Here is a 14,597-nt window from a genome sequence, read left to right as displayed (position 1 = left end):
TTCACCTGTACTAGCAGAAATCCTGTGGATGTGTTGCACATTGTATTTCTTGCTCTTTTTTAAAATCAAGCATTTTGTACCCAGAGGAGGAAAACTCCTCACCCCATGGTCACAAAAAGGGCTGCTTTGGAGGCCCGATTTTTTTTAGGCCAAATTGAAAAACCCATGAGGGGACGCCATGCTGTTCTTAAAAATCAAGCTTTTTGCACTCAGAGGAGAGGAGTAAAAGTACTGACCCTGCGGTCAGAAACATGGGTGTTTTGGAGCCAAAACATTTTTGGAGCCCCCAAAATGATTGCCTATGTATAAGGTGACCAGATTTTCAGATTGGTAAAGAGGGACACCTTTGACCGGGGGGGGGGAGGGGGAGCTTGATTAAAAATTTTATACAGAGCAACAAAAATTTTCATACAACGCAAAAATAGTATTGTAATTTTTTTTTATTTCAACATAACTACAATTTACAAATATAAATTGTAACTGTTGCCAAACATCAAAATTTTGATCACGTGACCATGAGGATGCTGCAATGGTCGCTAAGTGTGAAAAATGGTCATCAGTCACTTTTTTCAACTTTTTTACCTATGTAGCATGGAACCCTCAACCTTCCAAATAAAAAGTGAGTGTTTTCCCCACTAGACTGCCCTGCTGTTACTTAGGAAATGTTAGCGATGAAGGCACCTTAAAGCAACAAATGGAATCCTACGATGCTAATTTATGTAAATGAATCCCCGTGCGGTAATAAAAAATATGAGCCAGAAAGAGAGTGCCAAAGGTGTGTTTCCAAAAACGTACCGTTAAAAAGATTTCAATTTAAGGGCTGCTGTTCCTTCTTTTGCCACGAGACGGCGATGTTGTCTGTAAACTCACCTGCGATAGGCAAACTGCTCTGAAATTCTCCAAACCGATAAAGCTCTTCCGTTGCATTGTGGCTTTTGAAATTTATTGTTCTATTAGCAGAAATCATGCAGATATGTTGCGTACTGTATTTCTTGCTCTTTTTAAAAATCAAGCTTTGGGGGACTTTGGAGGCCAAAGTTTTTTGGAGGCCAAATTGAAAAAACCCATTGGGGGACTTCATTGGGAGGGGAGAGATTTCATGCTTAAACATTACATTTCTTGCTGGTTTTTTTTTTTTAATCAAGCTTTCATCACCCACAAGAGGAAAATTCCTTACCCCGTGGTCACAAAAAGGGGTGCTTTGGAGGCCCGATTTTTTTGGAGCCAAGATGGCAAATAATTCCCTACCTAACTGTTCAGGTTTCCAGAGAGATGTTGGTCATATCACCTGCTTTTGGCTCTTTCCAAGTGGTGAAAAAAGGCCTTCCAGATAAACCCAAAACTCCAGCATTCAGGCGTTTTGGTCGTAACTGTGAAAAACGGTCATGAAGTCCCTTTTCCCAGTCTCATAACTGTTGTAAGTCAAGGACATTCCACCCCAAGATCAAACCAAAGGACAGCAAATGTTTGAATCTTGTAGGGATGAGTAGGGAGAGATTCCAGGGAAAAATATCAACCACCACCTCAGATATGCAGATGAAACCACTCTAATGGCAGAAAGCGAAGAGGAACTAAAGAGCCTCTTGACGCGGGTGAAGGAAGAGAGTGCAAACATTGGCTTGAAATTCAACATTAAGAAAACTAACATCCCTTCTCTCGCTGCTGTCTCCAGGCTGGCTCTTCTCTCCTATTATCGTGGAAGGTGTGTCTCACAAAAACCACTGCATGGCAGTTGGAAACTGCTGCGTGGCGTTTTCTGGCCACGTGCGCGGACGTGCAGCTTAGAAGGAACATTGATGAGGGGACTCGATTCGGGGTGGAATTTCATGCTTAAAAATGGTATTTCTTGCTGTTTTTTAAAATCAAGCTTTTTGCACCCAGTGGAGGAAAACTCCTGACTCCAGACCCTAACCCTAAGTGGAATTTTCCCATGTATTTTGCCAGGAAACATAAATTAGGCCAGCTTGAAAGATGTGCCCCCTCCTAACCATACCAACGGGCTCTGAATCCAATGGCGATGTCTGTTCTGCTCTGCAAATTCATGGAGAGCTAACCCTAATCCTAAATGGAATTTTCCCCACTGGGATTTTTCCATGTATTTTGCCAGGAAACTTATATAAGGCTGGCTCAAAATGCGTGCCCCCTCCTAACCATACTGACAGGGTCCGAATCCAGTGGCGATGTCTGTTTTGCTCTGCAAATTCACGGAGAGCTTGTTGCGATATACGTGCAGGTATGCATCTGCCATACTGTAACACGTATAGAACAGAAGCAATAATTAACCATATGATTAAATCAGTAAACTAAAAGCAATAATTGGCCATATGATTAGATCAGTAAGGCAAACTGTCCAACTCCAAGCGTTGATTAAATCAGTACCCTTAACACTAAGCAGATCAGCAACCACAGACTTGTAACTAAGCGCTGATTAAATCAGGGGTTACAACTGTTTAACTCTCAAACATTAATTAAGCATTGGATGTTTGCATGATGATAAAAGGTTTATTGACTATGAGTGTTCTTCAAGTCTACATGAGAGTAAATGAGTTACCATATACTGTAAGCTTGCACAATCATGATTGGTCCGCATTGGCTATGTGAATCCACCCCTCCCTTGTGTATGATCAATAAAAGAAGCCCCCAGACTTCGTTCTGGGTCGGTTTCGTCCCGAAGGAAATTCGTGTCCGAGTCTTCTTTCCTCATTGGCTTCATGAACCACCCGCGGAGAAATCGCATCTGGTGACCCCGACGTGATGATCTGTGCTGCCCATCTCATCTCACCCCCGGCCGGGAAAAGCCTCGCACCCAGGGCCGGCCGTCTGCGAACGGAGCACCCTCTCAATTCGTGAGTATGGGGTCGGGCTTCTCGAAAGAACAGGAAGTGCACCTTCATGAGCTTCGGGATATCTAAATTTTCTAGTGTAATTATTCAAGCGATGGGCAAGTCGCTTCCCGTTTTCCCCTCAAAAGCATTTAATTGACTTATTGACTGATGTCTAAAATCATTGTCCAATCTACCCGGAAAAAGGGGTCTTTAAAGCTCTCCTTATGGATAAAATTGGGCACCTACTTCCATGAGGAACCCCGAGCCCCTCCGGGCGTTTTAACAACATGGCGTTTACTTATCAAAAAAGCCTAGCAAGCCCCTTCCTCTTCCCTTCTCTCTTCTTCTCCATCAACATTGAAACATGTGATCACCTTTTCTGGTCAGGGCTCAAGCCATGTGGCCCTGTCCAACAGTAAACCATCTTTCCAAGCAGCCTCCATGTCTCCAGTGTCTTCTTCCCCACTTGGAGCTGAACCCAGAAGGACATTTCTCTCAACAATTGGCGACCCACAGATGGGACTCCAAGCTAGCCTAACAAATGGATATGGCCCAGGTAAGCCTCCCATGCCGGCAAAGACCCCATTGAGTCTGTGGGTGGACTTTATCTTGGCCTTAACCATTGGATCTAGGTTTTAAAGGGGTTTTGAGTTTGAGCTCAAAGGCTGCCTGGAAAGAAGGTGAGTACCTTAAAATTTTAATTCTCTAAAGTTTAAATTTTTGTTGTTGTTTCTGTTGCTCTGTGATAATACAGGAAAACTAATTTGGCTACATAAAGGTACTTAAAAGAAAAGGGGAAAATGTTGAGGTTTCTTTTTTTCTCCTGTCTCTTTGTCTCTTTGTCTTCTATGTAACAATGTTTGTTTGTTAAGATTTGTGCCTTCCCTAATTTAACAGATTTGTGCTGGGAATGTAGGATGTGAAAACCTGAGAGTTCTGTTTTTTCCCTTCTTATTTTCTCCTTGTTCTTATGTAAATGTGTGCCTAAGTCTTTGTGCACCCTCAAGGTAATTGTAACTAAGTAATTGTCTTCAATCCAAAAGACAAGGATTTTAAAGTGTTCAAAGAAAGAAAAGAGTAAACTGGCAGAAATTGCCTTCGCTCAGTTTGTTGCCCCCCCCAAAAAAAGTACAGATAAGGTTTTTTTTTCCTTCCTTCCATCCCTTTGCCTTAAAGTAACAACCCAGGAAATGTTTTAAGTTCATTTACAGGAAAAGTTTCATCCTTGCTTCTATCGTGTGTTTAAATGATTTTACCTGTTTATTTCCTTCCTGAAGCATGTGAATCCAAACCCCACTTTGCATCTGTGATATCCCCATAATGTTACCAGTTTATCTGTTTAGTAACTGATGATTTTACCTTTTTTTTTACTCTGCCTGCAAGCTTTCTACCCACCCAGCCCCAAGCCCCTCCCTTACCCTTAATCCCCCAACAATGCCTTTTCTGTGGGGGAGGGAACCTTGTTTTCATGTTTTTCAGGCCTGGAAGATTTACTCTTCAGGTGAGTAAAGTTTTTTCCTTTTGGGGGAAGGAGGAGAGTGTTGCCTTGTGTGTGCGTGTAAAAGATGAAGGAAATTCCTACTAAAGGTTTGCCTTCACCCTGAGTAAAAACCCTCTGCACATTTATCTGGCCAACCTACTCGAAACCTGGCCCCTAGAAGACAGTTTTCATTTAGATTTTGTAACAAGTTTGCTGATTTTCTGGCCACCATCAGATGAACTGAAGAGAAATTCCACCTGAGTTTCTTCCCCGAAGTGACTAAGGAGTCCACAGGGATATGTTAGAAAATTGTTGCAGCTGTAATAGTTGTCTTTTAAATTTAGCAGGTAACGAGGTAAAGCCTGACTGAATGGGAAGACCTAGGTAATTGGACTTGATTACTTTGATGTAATGTCTGTTAAAAAAATTCTTAGGTGTGCATCTAATAACATGTAGAATTGAATTGAATTGATGGTGATATGTTTGATCAGCTAGCTAAATAAATAAATAAGCTTGGGCTTGAAGCTGTGGGGGAGGGAAGAGTAGTTAGGATTTAAGCTGCTCTCTTGAGTTTCCCCACTGCTTGGAGAATGAGCCATAAGTTCTCCAAGGAAAGAAATTTGAAGATTTAAAGTGACAGGACCTCCCCCAGGCCTGAAAAGTGTTGTTTCATGGTATGTGTGCATGTGTGTTTGTAATCATTTTCAGACCTGGAGGGAAGTTGAGATCTCTTAATAATAGAAAATGGAGCTCATTGGCTTATGTACAGCTCCCTGAAATAATTGTAATGATTGCTTTGTATGAAAGAAGAATGAAATGGGATTTTTGTGTGTGAAGTTAATTTACACAAGCAGTCTGATTGCAGTGCAAATGTATGTCAATGGTAAAAGTTGGTATGAATGTACTTTAATTCCTTTCATATAAAGAAACAGTAAGTTGCAAGGTTGTTTAATGGTATGTGTGTGTATGCTTGTGTGTTATGATTGGTTGGCATGAGCAAGCATGATTGCAGTATGAATGTATATGTCCCCGAAAGTGATAACTGAAGAGATCCAAAGACCTGTGATTGCCTGCGTGCCCCCCCCCTTTTCCCCTCTGGGTCATTCTTTGGAGGGAAGCAGGAGAAATGGGGAGAGTGTGTGTCTGCTCATTTTTTCAGTGAGCGTGTGTAGATACCTGTGAATGCCTCTGCATCCCCCCCCCTTCTTTCCCTCATTCCTTTTTGAGTCATTGAAGGGGGGCTGAAGTTTTCTGCTCATTTTAACTATTTTTTTTCCTCTCTCTTCTGAGAAATTTGGAGTAAATGGGTGACTTGCTCCTTCACCTTTACCTTTTACTGTTATCTTTTCATCTATAAAAGTTATGCAATTGCATTTCCTTTTCTGCTCTGAATACAATTTTGATTTTTTCTCTTTTCCTTCTGGAACTTTTTGAGGTTTAAAATGCTTAATTAAACCTATAAACAGAAATGATTTTGAGATATTTTGCTTACATTTGTAAATGTTCTAACATACTTGTTGAGAATTTGCTTCCATCTGAATGAAATCTAATATTTTGGAGCGTTGACTCAAAGTACCTCTTTTTTAATTGCATTTTTTTTTTTAAAGCTATTTTTCTTCCCTTTCTCTTTTACACCTGAGTGCAATTTTAAAAGCTTGTGAGTCAAGGTACTCTACCTTATGATATTTTGTTTGTTTGTTTGCAACACAAGTTGTTGTCTCTTTTGAAAATTTACTCATCTTACTGCAAAAGTGTTTCAATCATAGAAGCAGTGGGAATGTCCTGTTCCATGAAATTTACATCATTTACATTGTCTGCCTTCTGGAATAATGTTTGGATTTCCACATTTGGACAGAATGGGTGAGATTCCACAACATGGGACTGTGTCTGTATAGAACTGTATATTTGGCCTCTCTTTTTCTTCACCTAAGACACAAAGGACTGCTAACTCTTGAATTGGCTGCTGGTGATTGCATTCTGATAAAACCTGACATGAGGAGAAAAAACTTACCCAAGCCTGGGACAGACTCTACCTGACTGACCACTCTTATCAGCAAGCTAAGCTTAATGCCATCCAGCAGATATGAAAGAATGGACTCTGAGATGGAGAAGTAAAGACCAAAAGACTTTCTTTTATCCCCAGAAGACTATAGGGGAGGGTGAAAATTGATCCTAAAGTTTTCTTTCTTTGCTTTCTTCACAGAAATTCATTGTAAGGTTTCTTTTTTGTCTCATTTATATTGTAATCAGTTTAATGTATTCATGTAAGAATTGTATTTTGAGAATGATAGCACAGCAATTCTGAACACCTTGGATTTATGTCTGGTGGGAGGGAAAGTTTGTCCAAAATGTATTCATGTATTTTCTGTATTGTAGAAGCAGCTACACAGAGAGAGAGAGAGAGAGAGAGAGAGAAAAGGAAAAAGAGAGAGAGAGAGAGAAGAGCCTATTCAGAATTAGATTGAAACTATCTCCTCCACACACAGTTTTTGCACATTAGCTAAACTCAATTTGGCCTCATTAAAATAAGAGCCAGGGCAGGTTGAAGAACCATCCCTTTTAAAATGGGCAGCCTATACCTTAAAGGGAAAGCAAGGCTGTGAATTTCTGCTTGTTTAAAACCTGTCTGGAAGCTCATATAAAGTGATATCTGAAACTAATTGGCATGGAAAATTGGATACTGTAAATTTCTTTCCAGAAATTTGTACCCTCGTTGCTAGACCTTCATGGTTGAAAGCTAAACACATGTGCATTCCACTCACATGTTTTGAAGAGAAAACAAAAGAAAGGGGAGTATGTAGGAAATTTAATCTTACAAATTGCTGTCTTCAAATTGATTCAACTGGCAAGGTTGTGGCCAATCTCAGTTGCAGAAATTGGTTCACGTACCCGTGCAAAAGTGGACAGGATTAATGGATGATGCAGGCTTCCTGGGAGGAATTTTTCGCAATTGGAAACAAGCCGCCTTCATGGCAGGCATGGCGCTCCTAGGGTTTCTCCTTTTACCCTGTTTAATCCCAGTGCTCCGAATCATCATTCAGTCCACAGTAGAAAGTATGACACAGGACAAAAACATTAACACAGCAATCTTTGATTCACAACACAAAGCCCTGCTAACAGCATTCTCTGATGAAGACCCAGAGAAAAACGATACTCCCTTCTGACTCCTCAAAATTTAAAACAAAAGGAGGAGATGTTGCGATATACGTGCAGGTATGCATCTGCCATACTGTAACACGTATAGAACAGAAGCAATAATTAACCATATGATTAAATCAGTAAACTAAAAGCAATAATTGGCCATATGATTAGATCAGTAAGGCAAACTGTCCAACTCCAAGCGTTGATTAAATCAGTACCCTTAACACTAAGCAGATCAGCAACCACAGACTTGTAACTAAGCGCTGATTAAATCAGGGGTTACAACTGTTTAACTCTCAAACATTAATTAAGCATTGGATGTTTGCATGATGATAAAAGGTTTATTGACTATGAGTGTTCTTCAAGTCTACATGAGAGTAAATGAGTTACCATATACTGTAAGCTTGCACAATCATGATTGGTCCGCATTGGCTATGTGAATCCACCCCTCCCTTGTGTATGATCAATAAAAGAAGCCCCCAGACTTCGTTCTGGGTCGGTTTCGTCCCGAAGGAAATTCGTGTCCGAGTCTTCTTTCCTCATTGGCTTCATGAACCACCCACGGAGAAATCGCAGAGCTAAGGGTACCCATCCTTCAGTTCAGTTTCTTTGTTATTGTTTTGCGTATTTATAACAACTTTTTTACCAGCTGGTTTGAAAGCCCCCGATTGTTGATAGAAGACACAAAGGAACCAGTAATAGGGCATCAAAGGATTGACCCATCAGCTTCAGCTACACCAAAAGTGTCTGTAAGAGTCCCCCAGAATTGTCAGCCACAGAGAGGGAGGAAGGGAGGGGAAGTAAGGAACTCTAGGAGCTGACAGCAAAATCCGCAAGGAACAGACGTCAACCATCCTTCTGTCTGTTTTGCCATTTGTGTTCGGAAGTGGCCTTCTACTTTTGTTTGATTCTGAACAGTCTCCGTCCCCAAAACTCACATCAGCTTTGAGATACTGACTGCAGAGGGAGAAGAATTTGATCCATCACTCTCTCACCCTCTCTCACATCCTCACACCTCCACAGTCAGTCTCACCTTACCCTCCCTCCCTCTCCCCCAGGGGACAGTTCAGTTTATGCCTAGTGGACCTGTTTGATCCCTTTCTAGGCCTCCCTAGAAATCTTAGACAAATTGCATGAGAAAACCCCATTGGAAAAGTCATCTAGGGTTTGGCCCAAAATCCAGCATCACAATTTAGTTTGGAGAGCCTCTTTATGCCTAGTGGACAGCTTTCCACTCTTAAGTCTCCCAAGAAACCCTAGGCACGTTGCATAGGAAAACCCCACTGGAAATGGAGAAGTCAAACATGGTTAGGGCTCCATGAATTCAGGCTCAAAAACCAATATTTCAGATCAATTTGAGGAGCCTCTAAAGGTAATTCAGTGCTAATCAAGAAGCCAAAGTAAAATGGGGCATCATAAGGACTTTAACCTAAGCAGGCTTTTGGGACAGCCACCAGCATCGCTATCAGCTTGCCCAAGAAAGAAACATTTGTGTTTTCTCAAAGCAAAAATAACTTTAGGGACCATGATGTCTGCTTATGGAAGTACACGGTTGCATCAGTTTAAAGGAATTCTACTTTTATCTTGATAAAGCTACAAATCCTTTCATGGGTTGAGGATCTCTCTCTCTCCCTCCCTCCCTCCCCAATTACCCCTTTAGAGTGATATCAGTTGGGCATCAGGCAGTTGATATCCACGTTTGCAGCACTTTACTATCATTGCAATAAAATATTACTCCTATTTCAGTGCACAATTAAAAAAAAGCTCAGAAATAACCCTTTAAAATTCCTGACTAGTCAATAAACTTTTATTGTTTAGTGTTATTGTTTCCTACGTGGGCCTTTCCAGCAGGTGCACGAAGGAACCAATCCTGACTGAAGACACCTGCAGCGGCCCCAAGGTCCCCCTGGAGTGCTCTTATTTCAACCGAGCCAAAACTGACATTCTACTTTCAATGTCCTTTTCTTTTTTGTTCCATTAATTATTTTTTGTTGCTTATTCAGTGCAAGAAGAGAAGGCCATGAAAAGGGCGGTGGGAAGGGGTATGTGTATGTGTATATTTTGAAATATTTATTCGCCAGGCTGGAATTAATAGCCTTTGTACAACACATTTTTACATGAGTTTTCAAGATACACCCTGTACACAATCACTAAACCATGACATGGATTTTAGACTGAGCACTGATTTAAGAGCCTTTCTTTCTTCTTTTGGACATTCTTGCAGATGTTGATGAAATAATTTGAAAGGTTTCATTTTCTTGCAGGATTGGAAGGCAAAAGCAAGAAACAAAATTTAACAAAACACCTCAGAAGCATGCAACGTTCATTGTGGAAATATTACATCTCTTCAAAAACTTATAAGATGGGTGTGCCGTTGGTGCTCCTGTTATCGTTACTCTTTTCATTACTACTCCAAGTATAAGTTATGAATTTTGCCTAACAGAAGGGTGGCATTGAGGCCAGTTGTCACTGCTGACCGCTCACCTTTTTACAAAATGCATCCAACCTGTATTGACATGCTAAAATAACAGGTGAGGCCTGGAATCTAAACTGAGCCGTGTTTCAATACAAAAATGTATATTTACAAGATGATACCATATTAAGGAATCGGCTTTCTTCAGAATTGTTCAAGTTCATGATATATAAATATACAAGTATATGTTTTTAAAAAACCATTAGGGTACTTGTGATGTTGCAGAAATAAGTAAGCAAATAAATAAAAGGAACCACCAGTAAACAAGTTACAATTTGAAGAGAGAGTATCCAGATATTAGTTTAGTTTAGCAGCAATTTCTAATTCAGGATCTTGCCCAGATTTACACACTCAATTTTCCTTCAATTTCTTCATCATACAAGAGGCTACTATTTTGTTTACTCCCCCCCCCCCTCACTGATAGAGGCATACTTTCATATGTAGAATGGCCTATAATTTGAATATTTAATTATCAGGTATGATTTAAATAAAAAGTTAAAAATATATCATTAAAATCTATATGAAATATTTAGAAATGGAAATTCTGAATAGTTCTATATCAAGCACACTAGCTTACATACAATATAAGAGATGTTTACTGTTGACTTTTTCATCCTCAGAAAAAGAAGCCATATCAGCTGGTTACCAGCTACAGATTCACACTCCGCAGTTGCGCCCGAAACGAACGATATAGGCATTTAGGAAAACACAATTCAAGTCACCATAAGGAGCTGGATTTTCATCTTACTGGTGTCTCCAGTGCATCCACTATGTGGTACTCCTATTTGTGGTGGTAGGCATTGAAGAATTGTGACAGATGCTCCTTCAGAGGGGAGGAGGCAGAGCAGAACGTGAAACAAAACAAATAGCATTTGTGTTGCTCCTGGATACCATTCTTAGTTTAAAGAACTAGGATAACAAAAAATATTTTAGCATTCATCACAGGAACTCAAACACTTTGAGTCATAAACTCAAGCAGATGAAGGGGTGTGTATGTGTGTGTGTGTCTGTTTATGTGATTCTTTCATAGAAATGATCCCTCATTTGTCAATACACGTACACGTTCTGTGCTTTAACTCATACTTCAAGTTTCCCCCCCCCTCCTGAACAAGGCTAATTGCACAACACTATTTTTACCTTCAGCTCAGCAGAGTCACGAGATGTACAATAAAGTTCATTGTGCCACCAAAAGACATATTTTCCAAGAAATCCATATTAGAAGAAGCTTCACTCTCAGATAAGAAATCTTGCTTTTGCCTGATGTAAGAAATAAATATAACACAATTTCTCCCCACCCTATCAGTAGGAAAATGACTGAAATATCTACACATCTTCTTAAATAATAAGGTTCTGTGATTTTGCTCTGATAAAAAAATAACTGCCATAATGCTATTTTTTATCTTCATTAATAAAAAGGAAACTGCATTAAATGGGTTTCTCCGTTGCATAGAATGATTCTAATACAATCCAGATACCTGATCCCAAGAAACACTGGGGAGGCAATTGCTAGTCCCAGCAACAGTAAAAGAGGGATCAGCTGATAGACAACATCTCCGGTAACGCTCAATTATATTTGAAGAACGTGAAAAGAAATTCTAGCCTTAACAGAAACCATTTTTCCTAACAACCCTCCAAATTGTCATAAATCAGGCGCATTCCTCAAAGCAGGGCTGTTGCTGCATGCACAATGATGACAGGCCCAAGCAGCCTCGGTCAGCCCCATGCAGGCCAGTGGCTGAGAAACCTGGAGGCCAAACGACATTTAACCCAGGGTAGCAGAATTAAGATTTTTTTAAAAGAACAAATAGACGAATATTGATCTAAATAGTCTCTTACTCTTGACTTCCTCAACCTGTAACAGCAGCCTAACCTTCTCAATTAAGAGTGATAATTAAAGGCTTATTTATAAGCCTTCAAATTGTTGCTTCCTAGTTCTTGAAATCTCCATGACAATGACAAGAGTCATTGTCTTTGTTATAAACATTGAGAAGAACAAAATTGTTATTCAATTGCACGAATTGCGCATCTCATAATTTAAGACTCACACACACCCCTAGACACTTGACACCGAATGCAGGAACGGCTGCTTCAAAAACTGTTTCAGAGATATAGTTTCAGTCCATGTAAGACATTTGCTCTCTTCCTTTTGTGGTACCCATAGGCTGCAGTACTAAATCATTTCTGCATGATTTGGGGGAATGGCCACCTATCCTCAAGGGTCGAATCAAAATAGGCATAATTATCAGGAGACGATTCAAAGTTAAGTCAGAACATTGGCTGGTCACATACGTTCATAAACCCTATTGCTCCCCATTAATTACGGACACAGCATTAGATAGAAGTAATGGCTAAAAACAAAATTGGGACTGTGAACTATTTTTTTTGGCTTTTTATTGGGTCATGAAATGTTTCTTTATTAAAACATAAAATATAATTTCAATATTCTCTTTCCTGCATTTATTTTCTAGCCTCTGGAACTCCTGAAAAATGTTCACTGATTAAATTAAATTAATTAATTTAGAATATTTAGATATTTAGAGTAATGTGTTTTTATTTATAATTATATATATTGATAATTATTTTAATTTATTTATTGAATTGAACAACAATTGTTCAATTTATAATTTTTAGATATGTTAACTTTAAAGGTAGTAAATTAATCACTGCCACTGCTACTTTGCTGGGCCTATCAGCTTTTGCTACTGCACAGATTCTACCTAAGAAGAGAAAGCCAATCAGCATCATTACAGGCTAGGCCATCATTCTGTTTTGTCCACAGAAGCCATATGTTGATCCATTTGTATTCCTTCTGCAAAATGCCCAGTGGGTGGTAATGAATGCTGCAGGTTTAGATCTTCCAACTCTGTCCTTCTAGGATTCTGTAAGAGACTCTTCCTTAAGCAGGGTGTTGGACTAAATGACCTCTAAGATCCCTTCCAACCCTGTGAATCTATGATTCTCTCTACAAACACCTCCGTTGTTTTGGAACTAAGACGTGGGCTTGCCTCTCAGAGACCTACAACACCTCCTCCATGCCCTTTGCTTTTATTCAGCAGAACGGCCCTTAGGAATGGAGGGCTGCCCTTGGGATGAAGTCTGTAATATGCCACTACGCCAACCAAGGACGATGGCACCACATTCGAGAAGTCATGAAAAAAAGAAGATCCAAAACTCCAGAATGAGCCAAGAGCCACTGGCACCGTGAGTGAATCTAAACCTTGGATCACTTCCAACTACCGACCTTTTGATGGCACAAGAAACACCCAGGCTCCTTGTAGTCGACAACAGCAAGACCGGCAGACAGTGACACACAACAACAGCCATATTTGTTTAGAAGCCCTTTGAATCATTGACTCCATTATTTGTAAACAAGAGACTGAGAAAGGCAGGGAGGACAGTGGCTTCTTCCACACACACTCAGGGCTACGTTTTATTTCATGCTATGGTGGCAACTGTACAACAAATCCTGATTCCACCTCCCTCCCCTCTCCCCTCGTTTCTCTCTCTCCCTTTGGACTTCGTATCCCAAGATCATGATTTTGCATTCTTCATGGAGGAACACTGAAATTGTTACTCTGAACAACTGGTACTCCAAGAAAAGAAATATAAACATTGCTACTATTCAAAGTAAAAATAAAAGATACTGCCACTCGCCCCTGAGGCACACCGTCTTACTCTGAATGCTCCAAAAGTACAGAAGAACGGAGGAGAATAATCTTCTGATCAGTGAGGCTAGGAAGGAAGGCAGTCCCCGGGAGCTTTTGCATAAAATGGCAGAAGAAACACCCAGGCTCTCTGGGAGTCAGCCTGCCTCCAAACACAGCCAGAACTCCCGCATTCCCCTTGCCTTGGAGCGCAGGAGTGCTGTTCCTTGGCTGAACGGCTGCAAAGGTTTTAACACCACTGAACCCTCAGTTCACTGTCATTATTCGAGTGGATTCATTTTATCATCTGAGCCAAGCGTGATGTTTTTCTTTGGCTGACTTGTTCTTGCTGTTTACACAGTAAAACCAGTGGACTAGCCCTCATGAAAATATGCTAAGTAGCCCGGAACATGTGTTACTTGTTTCATATTTGGCAAAATCTACCTAAGCCTAACGTCAAAGTGGAGTCCCGGAATCACACAAATAGACTTTTCCAGCTTGATCGGTCGGACTTCAAACAAGGACCCCTTAGCTCAATGGGCCTGTGTGGAACTAACTAAAAGTTTGTGCCAGTTTACAATTCTTTTCCTAAGGTCCACTTTATCAAGCCAAATATACGCTTCACCAATCAAGGTTTTCTTCATAAACTTTCCTCCATTGGAAACAAGAAGAATCTAGGGAAAAATGCAGAAAGTGATAAGAATAATCTTTATTGCCATTGTACTTAAATACAATGAAATTGGTTAGGTTTCATACAATTGATAGGTTTCATGCAAGATTAAAAATATACAAGCACCTAAAAAACCCTTAAAAATAAAAATAAATGCTCCTGTCATGTTAACTCTTTGAAGAAAAAAATGCTGTTGCACAACCATTTGACATGGGCTCATCTGTCCAACCTGGTAGCTGAATACTGCCATGGAATATATTCATCATATCTGTCATTTATTTGAGCAATGGCCCATTTCCCCCCCCCACCCCCCAGAGGCAGTTAATAGGAAACTTCCTTCATCCAATGAAAGTTATTATATCAC

At 40.2% G+C, this 14,597-nt stretch overlaps 1 protein-coding gene across 3 annotated transcripts in view; it reads right to left on the bottom strand.

Annotated features, from left to right (window-relative positions):
- Positions 1-11,014: 11,014 nt before the first annotated feature.
- Positions 11,015-14,597, bottom strand: part of PCLO (piccolo presynaptic cytomatrix protein) — an 88,325-nt gene continuing 84,742 nt past the window's right edge. For all 3 annotated transcript variants that reach the window (XM_087722430.1, XM_087722432.1, XM_087722431.1), the window contains one exon: positions 11,015-14,237. In XM_087722430.1, coding sequence (XP_087578556.1) covers positions 14,097-14,237 — 141 coding nt within the window. In that variant the 3' untranslated portion in view covers positions 11,015-14,096. The remainder of the gene's footprint in view (positions 14,238-14,597) is intronic.

The sequence above is a fragment of the Thamnophis sirtalis genome, unplaced genomic scaffold, assembly GCF_051295495.1.
Source record: "Thamnophis sirtalis isolate CommonGarterSnake01/CBP01778 unplaced genomic scaffold, rThaSir2_p1.2 scaffold_9, whole genome shotgun sequence".
Lineage (NCBI taxonomy): Eukaryota > Metazoa > Chordata > Lepidosauria > Squamata > Natricidae > Thamnophis > Thamnophis sirtalis.
Note: the sequence above shows the minus strand (reverse complement) of the source record. Positions and strands in the feature narration are given on the sequence as shown.